We start from the raw sequence: 16,539 nt of genomic DNA, 5'->3' as shown, positions 1-16,539 counted from the left end.
ATTCCTACCCCAAGGAACTAATTTCTTCCTATCTTGATTATTTTCTCTCCTTGTCAAATCTCCTCCAACCTACTCTCTACTTACACCCTCCACCACTTTAACCATTTCCAGTTTCCTGGCCCCAACAGTATCCTTTTCACCATGGATATCCAGTCCCTCTACACCTCCATCTACCACTAGGGTGGCCTGCGAGCCCTCCTCTTCTTCCTTGAATGGAGGCCCAACCAGTCCCCGTGCACCAGCACACTCTTCCGCCTGGCTGAACTTGTTCTCACACTGAACAACTTCTCCTTTAACTTCCTCCAAATAAAAGCTGCTGCTATGGGAACCTGTATGAGTCCTGGCTTTTCATGGATTTTTTGTTCCATTCCTACTCAGGTACCCTCCCTCACCTCTTTTTCGGCACATTGATGACTGTGTGGGTAACCCTTCCTACCCTCACCCCAAACTTAAAAATTTCACCAACTTTGCTTCTAATTTCCACCCCTCTCTCGCCTTCAGGTACTCTATTTTCGATTCCTCCCTTCCTCAACTTTGCAATCTCCATTTCTGGGGATAGACTGTCCACCAATACCTACTATAAGCCCACTGACTCCCATAGCTACCTTGATTACACTTCCTGCCACCCCGCTTCCAGTTTCTCCGTCTCAGTCGCATCTATTCTGACGATTCCACCTTCCGCACCAGTGCTTCAGATATGTCTTCCTTTTTCCTCAATCAAGGATTCCCCGTCACTGTGAATGACAAGGGCCTCGACCGTGTCCATCCTATTGCCCACACTTCTGCCCTCACTCCTTCCCCTCCCTCCCGGAACCACAATATGGTCCACTTAATCGTCACCTTCCACCCACCAGCCTCTACATTCAACAAATCATCTTCCGCCTCTAGATGGCTCTAGGTTAGTTGTGAAATGTTCTGGCAGAATGAGAGACAGCTGCCATGTGGGAGAGAAAAAAAACTGGAAAAGGGGGGGGGGGGGCGGGCGGAAGGGCCAAAACACAATTGTGGATAAAATATAAGCAAAAATGTAATGGAGGCCGAGGTTATGATCTGAAATTGTTGAACTCGATGTCGAGTCCGGAAGGCTGTAAAGTGCCTAATCGGAAGATGAGGTGCTGTTCCTCGAGTTTACGTTGAGCTTCCGTGGAACAATGCAAGAGCCCGAGTACAGTGAGGTCTGAGTGGGAATGGGGCGGTGAATTAAAGTGACAGGCGACCGGAAGCTCGGGGTCCCCCTTACGGACTGAATGGAGGTGTTCCGCAAAGCGGTCACCCAATCTGCGTTTGGTCTCCCCAATGTAGAAGAGACCACATCGTGAGCAGCGAATACAGTATACAGGAAACTTTGTGCTATCTGGCACCGACGTGACCGAGCTGTTGCCGTCCCATCAAAACTGCCGGACAAACCAGCGCTAATGTTGAAACATATGGAGATTTTGAGCTCCGAATCTGGCAACAAACCCTCTAAACAGTCAGCCGTACCTTGCAAGCGTCTCTGTAGCTTAGCAACAGCTTCAACGAGACCTTGCAGAGCCTGACTGGTGAAAAAAAAGCAACGAAAAGAAAAAAAACTTAACTAAACGGCTCCTGATTTTTGCCGGTGGCTCGAGCATTCCGGACAGTTAACCTCCGGATAAACCAAAGTTTCCTGTACTAGATTGCAAGAAGTACAAGTAAATCGCTGTTTCACCTGGAAGGGGTGTTTGGGGCCCTGGACAGTGGGAAGGGGGGAGATATAAGGGCAGGTGTTGCATCTCCTGTGCTTGCACGGGAAGGTGCCGGGCGAAGAGGAAGGGGTGCTGGGCGTGATAGAAGAGTGGACTATGGCGTCTCGGAGGGAGCGGTCCCTACGGAATGCTGAAAGGGGAGGGGAGGGGAAGATGCGTTTGGTGGTGGGATCACTTTGGAGGTGGCGGAAATGGCGGAGGATGATCCGTTGAATGTGGAGGCTGGTGGGGTGAAAGGTGAGGACAAGGGGAACCCTATCGTGGCTCCAGGAGGGAGGGGCAGGAGCGAGGGCAGAAGTGCGGGAGATAGAACGGACATGGTCGAGGGCTGTGTCAACCACAGTAGAGGGGAATCCTCGGTTGCGGAAAAAGGAAGACATGTCGGAAGCACTGGTGTGGAAGGTGGCATCGTCGGAGCAGATGCGGCGGAGATGGAGAAACTGGGAGAATGGAATAGAGTCCTTACAGGAGGCGGGGTGGGAGGAAGTGTAGTCCAGGTAGCTATGGGAGTCAGTGGGCTTGTAGTGAATGTTGGTCAATAACCTATCCCCAGAGACGGAGACGTTGAGGAAGGGAAGGGAAGAGTCGGAGATGGACCATGTGAAGGTGAGGGAAGGGTGGAAATTGGAGGCAAAGTGAATGAAATTGTCTAGTTCAGGGCGAGAGCAGGAAATGGCACCGATACAGTCATCACTGTACCGGAAGAGGTGACGGAGGGGACCCGAGTAGGACTGGAACAAAGTGTTCAACATATCCCACAAAAAGGCAGGCATAGCTAGGACCCATGCGGGTACCCATAGCAACACCTTTGACTTGGAGGAAATGAGTGGAGTCAAAGGAGAAGTTGTTCAATGTGAGAACTGGCAGCTCTCTCTCATTCTGCCAGAACATTTCACACCTAATCTGAGCCGTCTTTTGTCTCCACTAGTCCTATCACCATCTCGTCTCGTTTTGAATACCTCTTAATGTCTCTTCACTTCTTTTGTTCTCTCCCAGCCCTGCCTTTCGATCTATTTCATTTCCTTTCCAGTTTTGAAAAAGGGTTAGACCCGAAACGTCGACTCTAATTTCTCTCCACGGATGTTGCCTGGCCTGCTGAGTTTTTCCAGCATTTTCTGTTGTTATTTCGGATTTCCAGCATCTGCAGTATTTTGCTATCAAGGTACTGGTAATAGTTCTCTGTTACCATCTACAGCTCCTCTAAACCTGGATTCTCAACTGGGGGTCTGCGAGCAGGTTTCAAGGGTTCTGCCATAAATAACCACCATAAATAACCACCGGAATTTAAAGAAAGATAAGATTTTTTTTTAATGTATTTATTTATTTATTTTTAAATACACCATCGCGTAAAGGTGGGATCGAGCCGAGCAAACTGGTGGCTCTGGCCCTGACTCGGATCTCTGCTTCTCCTCCTCCCGAACGTCTGTGCAATGACGGCGGCAGATGCCGCTGAGCCCAGGCCCCCGCTCTCCGAGAAGGGAAAGAGACGGCAGTCATTAAGCGCAGATCCCCCAGCTTGAGCTCTCTGTCCTCCGCTCTCCTCTCACCAGGCCCCACTGTATATTTCCTCCCCCCCGCCCCCACCATCCTTGTCCTAATGCCACATTGCGTGGTTGTTGTTCCCCCTCCCTTGGGATAAATGAGGCAGTTGCTCTTCTACTTTCACCCCTTGCTCCCTGAATCCTCTCACTGTCATACGACATCAGCGACAACGTTAACCCATTCAATTCAAGTATCCCGCAACTATTGAAATCAGCTAATGGTGGCTCAGTGCACGCACACATCGGTTCCATTTCAGATTTGAATTTTTTTGTCCTATTTTTGTTATTTGTGTGGTCACGATTGTCAATCAAATGAAGAAGGGGCAAGGATATAGGCGACAGCTGTAAAGAGGAAGGGAACTGCTGGGGTCAAACAGTGTCTTCATGGAGGGAGAAGAGCGGGATATGGCAACAAGAGGAAACTCTTAGGATTGACACTTATTACCAGCAAAACTTAAACAGCTCACAAACTCATTTAAACATTCTGCACTGTCTAATTTTTCCCCCCCATTTTCTCTTCTGCTATCTTCAAAGTGTTGACTCACACTGTAGTGTATTACAATGGTGTTGGCTGCCCTTTGGTGCCTAACCTTATTCATTTTTCACCTGCGAGCCTATACCTTGAATGATCGCAGTCTTGCTCCACCAAGGAGGGCATCACAGGCAGCCCTGATTGTTCACACCCAATGTGGGCCTCCAGAAGGATTTCAACCTTCCAGGATTGTCCTGGAGTCGCCAGGAATAAAACATTAATCTGGACACTGCTGCCAGCAATTTGGGAGAAAAATCATACGGGCCTTTAAAAAAATTGTGTTTTTTCATTTTCATTGTACACTTTTGTTTATTAGTTCTAAAAATATTGGAGTTGGGGGGGGTGGAATGGCGGTTTGGCTGGAACAGCCGGTGAGGGAGTCGGGGATTGCGGGGGAAAGAGACCGGAGGGGGTCAGGTGATTGGGGCTCATGTGGAGGGAAAGAGGGGGTGGGATGGGCATGGGGACCAGTACTTTCTGCAGTGCCGGGATAGTAGCTGCAGCAACATGGTGAGTGGGAGCGACGCCGAGAGAATTTTTATATAGAAAAAATACTTGTGTTGTGTTACAGGGTGTACACAGAATTTTTATAAAACGGGAGGGGGGCCTCAGAAGCAAAAAGGTTGAGAGTCCCTGCTCTAGACCCATCTTTTGTTTTTTTGTTTTACTTGTCCCATTTCCACCTCCTTTTCCTTGCAACATCACCACTTTCGGCCTTTAATCACTCCTGCCCTCCATCTTATCACAAATGCTCCCTTTTGGTTCTTTCCTCCCCCTCCCCATTTTTCCTGGCTCTGTACTAATGAAAGGTCATTGACCTGAAACGGTAACTCTGTTTCTCTCTCCACAGATGCTGCCTGATCTGCTGAGTGTTTCCAGCATTTTCTGTTTTTATTCCTGCTTTTTAATGTCTACGCTAATAACTAACTATAATTCCCTGATCGCAAAGATTCATCTATGGAAATTGTCTCTGCATTGCCACTCAATCGGAAAGATTTGAGGACATTCAGCGCACCCTAACTGACTTCCCGAGGGTATTTGGAGAATATTATCGCACATGGTCCCAGAACGCAAACCCTTGCAAGATACAAGGTGTGTGCCTTTCCAGTTGAAATATTGTCAAGCCAAGCAAAAATTCCACATACTGTCCAATGGTACAGTCCTCAAGCACTGTGAAAAGATTCACTCTACTATTTATTGCAAAATCATAAATGCTGAAAGCATCTCGTGTACTGCTTTTCACTTGAAGTCCAGTAATTAATATGGGGCTTCTGAGTGTTGTTCAGAGGGTACTGACTGCTTCAGTATCCAGTGTACCTTGGGGTAACAATTAGAGAAATCAGAATGGTTGCAATAAGAAGGTGCATATTCCAGCGTTTAAAGGCAAGATGAAACAGAAAAAGCACCTATGAGGCTCAAACAGTTGAGATATTCAGCTAGCACCAGTACCTGTATCATGAATTGCAATTCATTAGCTGATTTTGTCAGCATTTGAGATCAGTGCTTCAACCACACTGTTCTGTCTGCAACTGTGGCCCTGAGCTTCCTCATCACTTGCCATTTCAATTCCCCTTTATATTCCCACTCTGACTTGTGTGTGCTTGGCCTTCTACATTGTTCCAATGAAGCTCAGGAACAGTGTCTTTTCTTTCCATTAGGCACATTGCAGTCCTCATGCCTTAATATTGGCTCTATTAACTTCAGACCTTAACTATAGCTTCCACTTTTTCTTTGGCAGGAAGTGCTGACGATGTGGAAAGGGGGTGGGGTGGGACAGGTTGGTACTTCGGGTATACACACCCTCCCGTTGGAATACCGTGCTGGTGAACTGTTGTGCTAGGCAGTGTTGATCTGATTTTTTTCTTCTCCAAGGCTCCTGGCAAGCTTGAGCCTGATCCGCTTTGCCAGTTTTCCATCCTTCCATTTCCACCTCACTCATCTGCCACCTCCTTCAGCTATTCACAAGATCCGTGTCTCATAAATGTAATTAATTTATTTGATCTCTCCGATTATGACTCCTATTGTCCCATGCTAATACCACTTCTGCTATTTATCTATCCCGTTTTCTACTCAAGCAGTTTGCAGGTCATTCCATTTCTTCTCAACTCTGTCTTTTGTTTTCCTTCCCCTTTCTGTTCCTTTTTAAAAAACATTCAGCTATGAGGCCCTGCAATTTTACTGAAGATATTGTACATGATGCTTTCTGTTCCCTCTACAGATGCTGCCTCAGATACTAAAGCAGATTGTTTGTATTTTTTAAAACCACATTACTGCAACAGGTGTGTAAAGGACCCAGATTTGAACAGTCCAAATTTTATGAAAATCAGAAACTACCAGCTCGATGGGCTTAAAGCTAACCTGGCTTGTCTTTGTTCCCTTCGATGGCTCTGTCCAATTTGTTACTTTCTCGCAAGTTTTTCAGTGTGTTGGGCCGGAAAGATTTCTCAGGAGGTTGCGCCTCATTAGATTTCTTTTTATCTCCTTCTGCTAATATAAATTAACAAAGGAAAAAAAAAATTTGAGAGCATCTTCCACAGAATTCCTTTCCTTATCTTTTACCTATTACAGATAATATAATGGCAGTAGAAAACAGTGACGCAGCCATCAGTAAGACAGAAATAGAATCCATGTGGATAGAGATAAAAGATAATGGGCCAACATTTGCAATCGGAGGCTTCTCGCAGGCGGACGCCTCCACCCTGCAAAAATTCTACGAATGTACCTGGTGACCCGGGAGATATGGAGGTTTGCGATCCTGGGCCTCTCCGGGTCCACGCGGGCACAGGTTCCCGTATCCCAGGGGCACCTGCAGTTCGTAGGCACCCCTGGGATCACATAGGCTGGCCCAACCAATAAAAGGGAATCCCCATTCATACTTATTGGAGTTCCATATGTACGGAACTCCAATAAGTATGAATGGGGAATCACTTAAAAAATACACCAACACATGAAATAAATTTTAAAAATTACATATTTAAAATTAATTAAAATGTCATTTTAAACAATTTTTTCTTTGAAAAAAATGTTTTTATGGGGCTAAAAATAAACTTACCTTATTGAAGAGTATTTTTAATTTATAAATGAGTGATAACATTTTATTTCTCTATTTTAAAAAACTCTTATGCTGGTAAAAGCAGGCCTTACACCTGCTTTTACCAGGCGTAAGAATTGGACAGGCATTTAGCGGGCAGAAGATGTGCAAATAGCACAACTCTCCACCCACAGAGGCCCATCTCCCAGGGATGCGGAGGATCTGTCAAGAGAATTCTATAAAAAGCCCTGGTTAGACCACACCTGGAGTTCAGTTTTGGGCACCACGCCTTAGGAAGACTATATTGGACTTCAAGGGAGTGCAGCATAGATTTACTAGAATGATAGCTGGGCTCCAAGGGTTAAATTACGAGGATTACACAAACTAGGGTTGTATTCCTCGGAATTTAGAAGATTAAGGGGTAATTTGATCGAAGTTTTCAAGATACTAAGGGGAACTGATAGGGTAGATAGAGAGAAACTATTTTTGCTGGTTGGGAAATCAAGGACGAGGGGACATAGCCTAAAAATAAGAGCCAGATCTTTCAGGAGTGAAGTTAGGAAAAACTTCTACACACAAAGGGTGGTAGATATTTGGAACTCTCTTCCACAAACGGCAGCTGATACTGGGTGAATTGTTAATTTTAAATCTGAGATTGATAGATTTCTGTTAACCAAAAAGGGATTAAGGGATATGGGGCAAAGGTGGGTATGAGTTAGGTCACAGATCAGCCATGATCTCACTGAATGGCAGAACAAGCTCGAGGGGCTAAATGGTCTACTCCTGTTCCTATAACAAAGAATAATAATCATATAGGATTTCAACTGCCCCAAAATTAATTGGCCAAAAGTGGTAGGTAAAGGGGATAAGGGAATGGAATTCCTACAATGTGTACAGAGCTACTTTTTAACCCAGTATGTAAGAAGCCCAACAAGGAAAGATTTGTTACTGGATCGAGTAATGGGGAATGAACCAGAGCAGATAAGAGAAGTAAAAGTAGAGGAACATCTAGGCAAGTGACCATAATATAATACGCTTTAAGATAATAATTGTGAAGGACATGATCATGACAAAGACCAGGGTAATTGATTAGAGGGGAATAAAAGTTTTGCAGGGCTGAGAATAGAGCTTGGGAAAATAAAATGGGCAACAGTATTGGCAAACAATGATGTAAAACAGCAACAGGAAACATTTAAAACGGTGTTCAACAAAGTTCAGGAAAAAATATATTCTGCTAAAAAGTAACAACTAATGAGACAACATGGATGAATAAAGACATGAGGGAAAAACGGAGAATAAAGAAAGAGGCATACACTCAGTACATGGACAGCAGGGGAGAGCATGACAAGGGAGAATACGAAGAGATTAGGAAACAAATTTTAAAAAAAATTAGGAAGACAAAGAGGAACTATCAAGGAGCATAAAATAAAATAGTAAAATATTCTACAGGCACATAAATTTAAAAAAAGGAAAGTTGAGATGGGAATAGGGCCATTAAGAGATGGACAGGATAAAAATCACAGGCAGCTGGCAAAATGGCAGAAATATTAAATTACTTTGCTTCAGTATTTACCAGGGAGACGGATCAGGTGTACATTGGAAAATTATATAACCCCATTTAAAATAAAAAGGGGAGAAATATTAAATAAACTAATCAGAGTTATAAGCTAATCAAGGTTATTCACTTTGATAGGAAGAATGGAAAAACAGAATATTTTTTAAATGGTGAGAAACTATTAAATGTTGGCGTTCAGAGATTTAGGTGTTCTTGTACAGGAAACACCAAAAGTTAGCATGCAAGTACAGCAAGCAATTAGGAAGGCAAATGGCATGTTGGCCTTTATTGCAAGGGGGTTGGAGTTAGGGTTGCAAAATTCTGGGAATTTTTAAAAGAGGAAACTTTCCATGGGAATTTTGAGTTTTTTTGCACACTGATGGTTTTTGTCTCTGACCCTTATATTATCTTTGTCGTCAAAATAGACATACTGTTCCATACAAATAAAAACAGGCTTTCAAAACTTTATTTAGGTTATAATTTTGAACTTTATTGAACCCCCACAAAAAAGACCCATCTAAAATAAAATAAAAAGAGCGTCAGCTTATTTAGCCTGTAATTTGTCCTTATTTTGTCCCCGAGTCTTCTACTCCTCATTGCTCCTCCTGATTCTCTGACTCTGGCTCTGACGTGTCCATTTCCTCCTCTGTGTCAGTGTCTAGCTGTGTGGTGGACACTTCTGTATCTGGCTCAATAAGTTGTAGGTTCGCCCGGATAGCCACCAGTTTCTCCACTCTCGTTAGTCAGCCTGTTGCGCACCTTTGTATGCGCATTCCCAAAAAGTGACCAGTTTCGTTCAGAGGCCGCTGATGAAGGTGGGATTTGGAGTATCACCGATGCAATAGGTGACAGGGCCTCAGATGCACAAAGTCCCTTCCACCAGGTATGTGCACTGATATGCTTGCATGATTCCCATATCCCATCCCCATTCCAAAGACCTTGCTTGGTAGAGAACTTTGCCAGACCTCCCAGAACTTTGCCCACATCCAGATTGAGATGGTGTGAGAGGGTAGAAATCACACTGTAAGCGCTGTTGATCTGTTCTCCAGAAAGTATTGGTCTCCCAACATGCTTTGGGTCCAGCATGTATGCCGCAGCATGAATCGGCTTGACACAAAATTCTTGACGTGTCTGTATGAATTGAACAATTGCCTTCTCCTCTGCTTTGAGCAGCAGGGGTGTGGGTAGGGCAATGCTGATTTGTTCTTTTAAATCAGTAAAAAGCCTGAGAACATCTGACAAGACAGCGTCATCTCCTTCAATCTGAGCAATTGCAGATGCTACTGGTGAGAGTAGTTTAAGGCTGCTAACCACTCTCTCCCAAAACACATCATCCAGCAGTATTTTCTTGATGGTGGTTTCCATATCCCCAGACTGGGATATTGCCATTTCTTGCAGCAACTCCTTACCCTCCAGAAGGCTGTTGTACATTATGACAACACCACCCCATCTAGTGTTGTTGGGCAGCTTCAGTGTGGTGTTCTTGTTCTTTGTCATTTGCTTGGAGTTGTAGGTTGCTGCAACTACCTGTTTTCCCCTGACATACTTAACAACTTGCTTGGCTCTCTTGTACAGTGTTTCCATGGTTCTCAAACCCATGATGTCCTTGAGGAGCAGGTTAAGCCCATGAGCTGCGCACCCAATAGACGTAATATGAGTGAAGTTGTTGCATTTGGATAAATGCTGCTGCATCTTTGTGGCATTCTTTACATATGGCTTTCTACAGTGTTTGCACATGTACACAGTCTTTCCATCTTTAATGCCTGGGGTAAAATGCTTCCACACATCCGACGGTAAACGTGGCATTGTTCTATGCAGAGAAATAAAGGGCATTCATCTCTGCGTCGAACTGCGGTCGATCAGCACAATTGCAACAGGGTGAGTACATTTTTGCTGATGCTCCATGTGATGGAAGCATGGCCTGTACACACACGACGCTACATCACCAATAGTATATTATTTTGTATATTTTAAATTGAAGGACAACAGAGTTCAACAAGTAACTGGTTTATTTGGTATAAAGTCTGATTTACTTACTGCATCATCACAACATCAGCAGAAAACAAAATGACTTCCCTCAGGACCCCTAACCTGGATCTTAAAAAAACTATAGCAGTCTTACAGATGCCTGCAGGCCAATCACAATTCGATATGCAAATATTACAAATAGAGGGAGCTAATCGCTCATCCACTCATCCAACCAATCAGGACACATTTGTTCACAGTCACACACAAAACTTGTAATTATTAAAACAAGCCAAGTAAGAAGATAAACATATATTGATTAAGAAATTCCTTAATAATTAAGATTCCATCTCTGTTAGTAATTTTAAGAGAGGACCTGTGGAAAAAAAAGAAATACAAAAAAAACAATATTATGCTAGCATGTGCTTTTTTGGGCAAAACTCCCAAGCTAAACTTCCCGTGGAAAATTTCCGGAAATTTACCGGAAACTTTCCACCCCTTTGCAACCCTAGTTGGAGTACAAGAGTAAGGAAGTCTGTCTACAATTGTACAGGGCTTTGGGGAGACCACACCTGGACTGTGCACAGTTTTGGTCTCCTTATCTGAGAAAGCACATACATGTCTTAGAGGTGGTGCATCGAAGGTTCACTAGATTGATCCGTGGGATGAGAGGGTTGTCCTATGAGGAGAGATTGAGTAGATTGGGCCTATACTCTCTGGAGTTTAGAAGAATGAGTGGTAATCTCACTGAAACATATAAAATTCTTACAGGACTTGACAGTGTAGATGCAGGGAGGATGTTTCCCCTGGCTGGGGAGTCTAGAACCAGGGGTCACAGTCTCAGAATAAAGGGGTCGGCCATTTAGGACAGATGAGGAGAAATGTCTTCACTCAGAAGGTGGCGAATCTTTGGAATTCTCTACCCCAGAGGGCTGTGGAGGCTCAGTCATTGAGTACATTCAAGACAGAGATCGACAAATTTTTGAATATTAAGGGAATCGACAACAACAACTTGTACTTATATAGCGCCTTTAGCATAGTAAAACGTCCCAAGGCGCTGCACAGGAGTATTTTAAGACAAAAAATTTGACACTGATCCACATAAGAATAAATTAGGGCAGGTGACCAAAAGCTTGGTCAAGGAGGTAGGTTTTAAGGAGCGTCTTAAAGGAGGAAAGAGAGGTAGCGAGGCGGAGAGGTTTAGGCAGGGAATTCCAGAGCTTAGGGCCTAGGCAACAGAAGGCACGGCCACCAAAGGCTGAGCGATAATAATCAGGGATGCTCAAGAGGGCAGAATTAGAGGAGCACAGATATCTCGGGAGGTTGTGGGGCTGAAGGAGATTACAGAGATAGGAAGGGGGCGAGGCCATGGAGTGATTTGAAAACAAGGATGAGAATTTTGAAATCAAGGCGCTGCTTAACCGGGAACCAATGTAGGTCAGCGAGCACAGGGGTAATGGACAAACGGGACTTGGTGCGAGTTAGGACACGGGCAGCCGAGGTTTGGATGACCAAGTTTACGTAGGGTGGAATGTGGGAGGCCAGCCAGGAGTGCATTGGAATAGTCAAGTCTAGAGGTAACAAAGGCATGGACGAAGATGGGCGATGGCCGTACCAAAGGACAGGTGGATAGCTAATGTTATTATACCTATATTTAAGAAGGGAGACTGAACATGTCTGTAAGGAGCTATAGACCAGTCAGCTTAACATCGGTGGTAGGAAAAATAATGGAATCCCTACTAAAGGAGAAAATAGAAAAACATCTAGAAACCAAAAATATACTAATAGTCAGCATGGATTTCAAAAGGGAGTCTTGCTTAACCGGATTTCAAAAGGAAAAGTCTTGATTAACCAACCTCTTTGAATTCTTTGAAGAGGTAACAGAGAGAGTAGACAAGGGTAATGGAGTAGATGTAATGTATCTATATTTCCAAAAGACCTTAGATAAGGTGCCACACAATAGACTAATGAATAAGGTCAGAGCATGTAGAATTAGGGGACAAGTAGCGGAATCGATAGCTATCTGGCTGCAAGACAGAAAGCAGAGAGTAGGGGTAAAGGGTAGCTATTCAGAGTGGCAGAAGGTGGAAAGTGGGTTCCACAAGGATCAGTGCTGGGACCAATGTTGTTCACAATTTATTAACAACGATTTAGACTTGGAATCAAAAACACAATTTCTGAATTTGTGGATGACACCAAATTGGGAGGGAGAGTCAATACCGAGGAGGATTGCAACAAATTACAGGACAATAATAAAACTTGCAGAATGGGAATATAATTGACAAATGAATTTTAACACAGTTGAGTGTGAGGCATTATATTTTGGTAAGAAAAATGTCACATATTACATGGAAAATAAGAATATAAATGGGATAGAGGAGCAAAGGTATCTGGGAGTACAAATACACAAATCACTAGAAGTAGCGATGCAGGTTAATAAGGCCATAAAAAAAGCAAACCAATCACTAAGGTTTATTTTGAGAGAGAGAGAGAGAGAGAATTGAAAAGTAGAGAAGTTATGCTAAACTCGTACCTTGGTTAGACCACACTGTGTACAGTTCTGGTCGCCATATTATAAAAAGGATATAGAGGCACTGCAGAGGGTGCAAAACAGATTTACAAGGATGATACCAGAACTGCGAGGTTATACCGATCAGGAAAGGATGAACAGGCTGGGTCTCTTTCCTCCTGAAAAGAGAAGGCTGAGGGGTGACCTAATAGAGGTCTTTAAAATTATGAAAGGTTTAGATAGAGTGGATAAGAGCAAAACTAGAGGTCATCAATACAAGATAGTCACCAAGAAATCAAATAGGGAATTCAGAAGAAACTTCTTTACCCAGAGAATGGCGAGAATGTGGATTCGCTACCACAAGAAGTAGTTGATGCATTTAAGGGGAAGCTAGATAAGCATATGAGGGAGAAGGGAATAGAGGGTTATGCTGATAAAGTTAGATGAGGAAGAATGGGAGGAGATTCAAGTGGAGCATAAACACTGGCATGGATTGGTTGGGCCGAATAGCCTGTCTCTGTGCTGTATATTCTATGTAATTCTATGTAACATCAATTTAGATCAGGCATATCAAAATGCATGTGGACAAATTTATCCACAGTGGGGATGGTTTCCTCAGCTCCCTGTGTATAGCGACATCATAAACAGATACCAAATGATTCACTCTATGTGATTTCTTGCAAAATCTTAAATGTTGAAAGCATCTTAGGTACTGTCATTCACTTAGAGCCTGGTAATAAATGTGGGGCTTCTAAGTTTTGTTCGGAGGGTACTGCCTGCATTTGTATCAGAAACATACGGAAATCGACTACTGCATTAGCCATTCTAATAGCAGATTGGGATGCGCCTCACTGAGCATCCTTTGTGGTTTAGTGTTGCTTAATCAATTGCCAACTTGATCTAAAAACCCTCTCAGAACTTACAATGAATTAGTCTGTCTGTCAGCACACGAGATCAATATTTAAACCACACCATTTTCTCTGCAATGCAATGCAATGCAACACCAAGATCACTATTGCTTGCCATTTCAATTCCCCTTTTCACTCCCACTTTGTCTTTGACCTTCTATACTGTTCCATGAAGCTCAACGCATGCTCGAGAACAGCACCTTATCCTTCCATTCGCCACTTTGGAACCTTTTCCATTAAATATTGGCTCTGATAACTTCCGATCTTAACTATAGCTTTCACTTTCTCTTTGGCAGAAAGTGCGAACGATGTGGGATGGGGGGGGCAACTTTTCTACTGTGGGGGGTGGGGGGGGGGTGGGTGAAGAATGGGACAGGATGGCTTTTGGGGTCGGGACCTTCCGAAGTAATACCAAGCTGGTGGGACGTTGTTGTTGTGCCATGCAATGTCAACATGCATTTTTCTTCTTCAGGTTCCTGGGGTGCTACAGCTTTGGCTGCTTTGCCAGTATTTCATCCTTCCATTTCCACCTTCTCAAGGGCAATAAACGCTGGCTTTGCCAGTGACGTCCACATCCCGTGAATGAATAAATTAATAAAAACCTGATTCATCCAACACCTGCTCCAGCTATTCACATGCTTTTTGTTTTTAATTTCTCTAATTATGACTCCTATTGTTCCACACCAATACCAATTCTGCATTTAACTCTACTGTTTTTTACTCGAGCACTTTACAGATCACGAGTGTTTTTTCTCCTTCCCTTTTTGTTATTTTAAAAATCTGTAATATCCTCCCGTTTTAATGAAGGAAACACACATGATACTTTAACTTCCCTGTTCTCTCTACAGATGCTGCCTCAGATACTAAAGCAGATTGTTTGTATTTTTGAAACCACATTACTGCAACAGGTGTCTAGGGACCCAGATTTGAACAGTCCAAACTTCATGAAAATCAGAAACTACCAGCTCGATGGGCTTAAAGCTAACCTGGCTCGCCTTTGTCCCTTTCGATGTCTCTGTCCAATTTGTTACCTTCTCGCAAGTTTTTCAGTGTGTCTGGCCGTAAAGATTTCTCAGGAGGTTGTGCCTCGTCAGATTTCTTTCTATCTCCTTCTGCTAATATAAATTAACAAAGGAAAGAAAAAATTTGAGAGCGTCTTCCACAAAATTGCTTTCCTTACCTTTTAACATCAATTTAGATCAGGCATAGCAACATGAATGTGGACAAATTCATCCACATATGGAGATAATTTCCTCAGCTCCCTATGTATAGCGACATCGTAAACAGATGCCAAAAGATTCACTCTGTATACTATTCTTTGCAAAATCATAAATGCTGCAAGCATCTTAAGTGCTGTCTTTCACTTGGAGCCTAGTAATTAATGCGGGGTTTCTAAGCTTTATTTGCCTGCTTCTGTATCACATATATACTGAAACCACCTGCTGCATTAGCCATTGTAATAGCAGACTGAGGTGCGCCTCAGTGAGCATTCTTAGTGTTTTAGTGTTGCTTTATCAATTGTCAATTTGATCCAAAACGCCTCAAAGAATTAATAATGAATTAGACTGGGATCCAGATATGCCAGGACCTGTGAGGATTCACCTGGCCTTTTTTGGACAAGGCCACTGTCTGCAGCAGACATGGCTCCCCCACTTCCCCCGCCCCCTCATATCAAAGGGGCTGTGGCTTTCCTTGGCCTCAGCTTGGGATCTACCCCCCAAGCTTTGGATCCACTGGATAGCAGACATAGGGTACAGCACAAGTGGGGCCCACCTGGTGGTTGAGGCTGGGATCCCTGAGGAATATAGGCAACACTTGGTAGGCTGTGGATGAGGCCAATAGGCACTTAGATAATTTCAAGTTGGGCTTTTGGAGTGACTTGGAAGTGAGAAAGTGCAGCAGCAACTAGTGAACTAAGATAAGTGACTGGGCAACATACTGGGCATTCCAACAAATAAACTGAAATAAGAGAATCTCCTTGGCCCAGATACTCCAACAGGGTCAGCGGCAGAAGTTTCTGATGGGCCTCGTGACATTCAGGTCTCGAGCTTTTAACTGCTGTCTTTGGGCTGTTCAATAAGTGTTCTACTTCTACAGTTTCTCTAAATAAATCTGGTTAGTTAATTTGGAAAATTGAATCAAGCTCAACCATGATGCATTGATAATACGATCTTTTGGAGTGGCTTGGAGAAAAAAAAAGTGCAGCAGGAACTAAGGACTCGCACAATCTTAGATCATAAGGGTACAAGTCTCTGTGGGGCAGAAAACTGCAGGATTGCAGCTTCTGGTTTGTAGGGCATGAGCCCAACTACAAGTAGTACGGAAAGACCATTGCAAGAAGGAATGGTTCAGTAAAGTATTGAGACCTAGTACATTCACTGCTGTCAAGGACAGAGTGTACTATGACAATAGTGAGTGTAGTAGAATTACATAGAAATTTCAAAACAAACCGTGCGATCAGCCCAACCAGTCCGTGTTGGTGTTTATCCTCCACACGAGCAGAAGTCCTAATCCCATGTGCTCATCTAGTTTCCATATCCCTTTATCCTCCATTCAATCAACCACCTATGTAACCCTCTGACCTTCCACTCTCTGACCCTGAACGATCAGTCCTCAGCAAAGGCCTGAGCTTCATCCCCTTACACCCCCACCTCAACGAATTTCGAGCTCGGCACGATGCTGAGCTCTTTTTCCGCCGCCTTCGTCTCCGTGGCCACTTCTTTGGCCAGGAGTCTTCCCCCCGCACAACTGACCCTTTCTCCCGCTTGCAG

The 16,539-nt window shown here is 43.8% G+C and overlaps 1 protein-coding gene across 10 annotated transcripts in view; it reads right to left on the bottom strand.

The window, feature by feature from the left end:
• Positions 1 to 16,539, bottom strand: part of LOC147106155 (tubby-related protein 3-like) — a 204,447-nt gene that overhangs the window by 115,099 nt on the left and 72,809 nt on the right. For 4 of the 10 annotated variants that reach the window (XM_086008995.1, XM_086008998.1, XM_086009003.1 and 1 more), the window contains 2 exons: positions 14,755 to 14,883; positions 6,159 to 6,287 (listed from right to left, as the gene is read on the bottom strand). The exons of 3 other annotated variants lie outside the window; for them this stretch is intronic. In XM_086008995.1, the coding sequence (XP_085865121.1) occupies positions 6,159 to 6,287; positions 14,755 to 14,883 (258 nt within the window). The remainder of the gene's footprint in view (positions 1 to 6,158; positions 6,288 to 14,754; positions 14,884 to 16,539) is intronic. 3 more of the 10 variants (XM_086008996.1, XM_086008999.1, XM_086009000.1) reach the window with 3 other exon arrangements.

This window comes from Somniosus microcephalus, chromosome 16 (assembly GCF_052327205.1).
Source record: "Somniosus microcephalus isolate GS21.2 chromosome 16, FLI_Smic_1.0, whole genome shotgun sequence".
Taxonomy (NCBI): Eukaryota; Metazoa; Chordata; class Chondrichthyes; order Squaliformes; family Somniosidae; genus Somniosus; species Somniosus microcephalus.
Note: the sequence above shows the minus strand (reverse complement) of the source record. Positions and strands in the feature narration are given on the sequence as shown.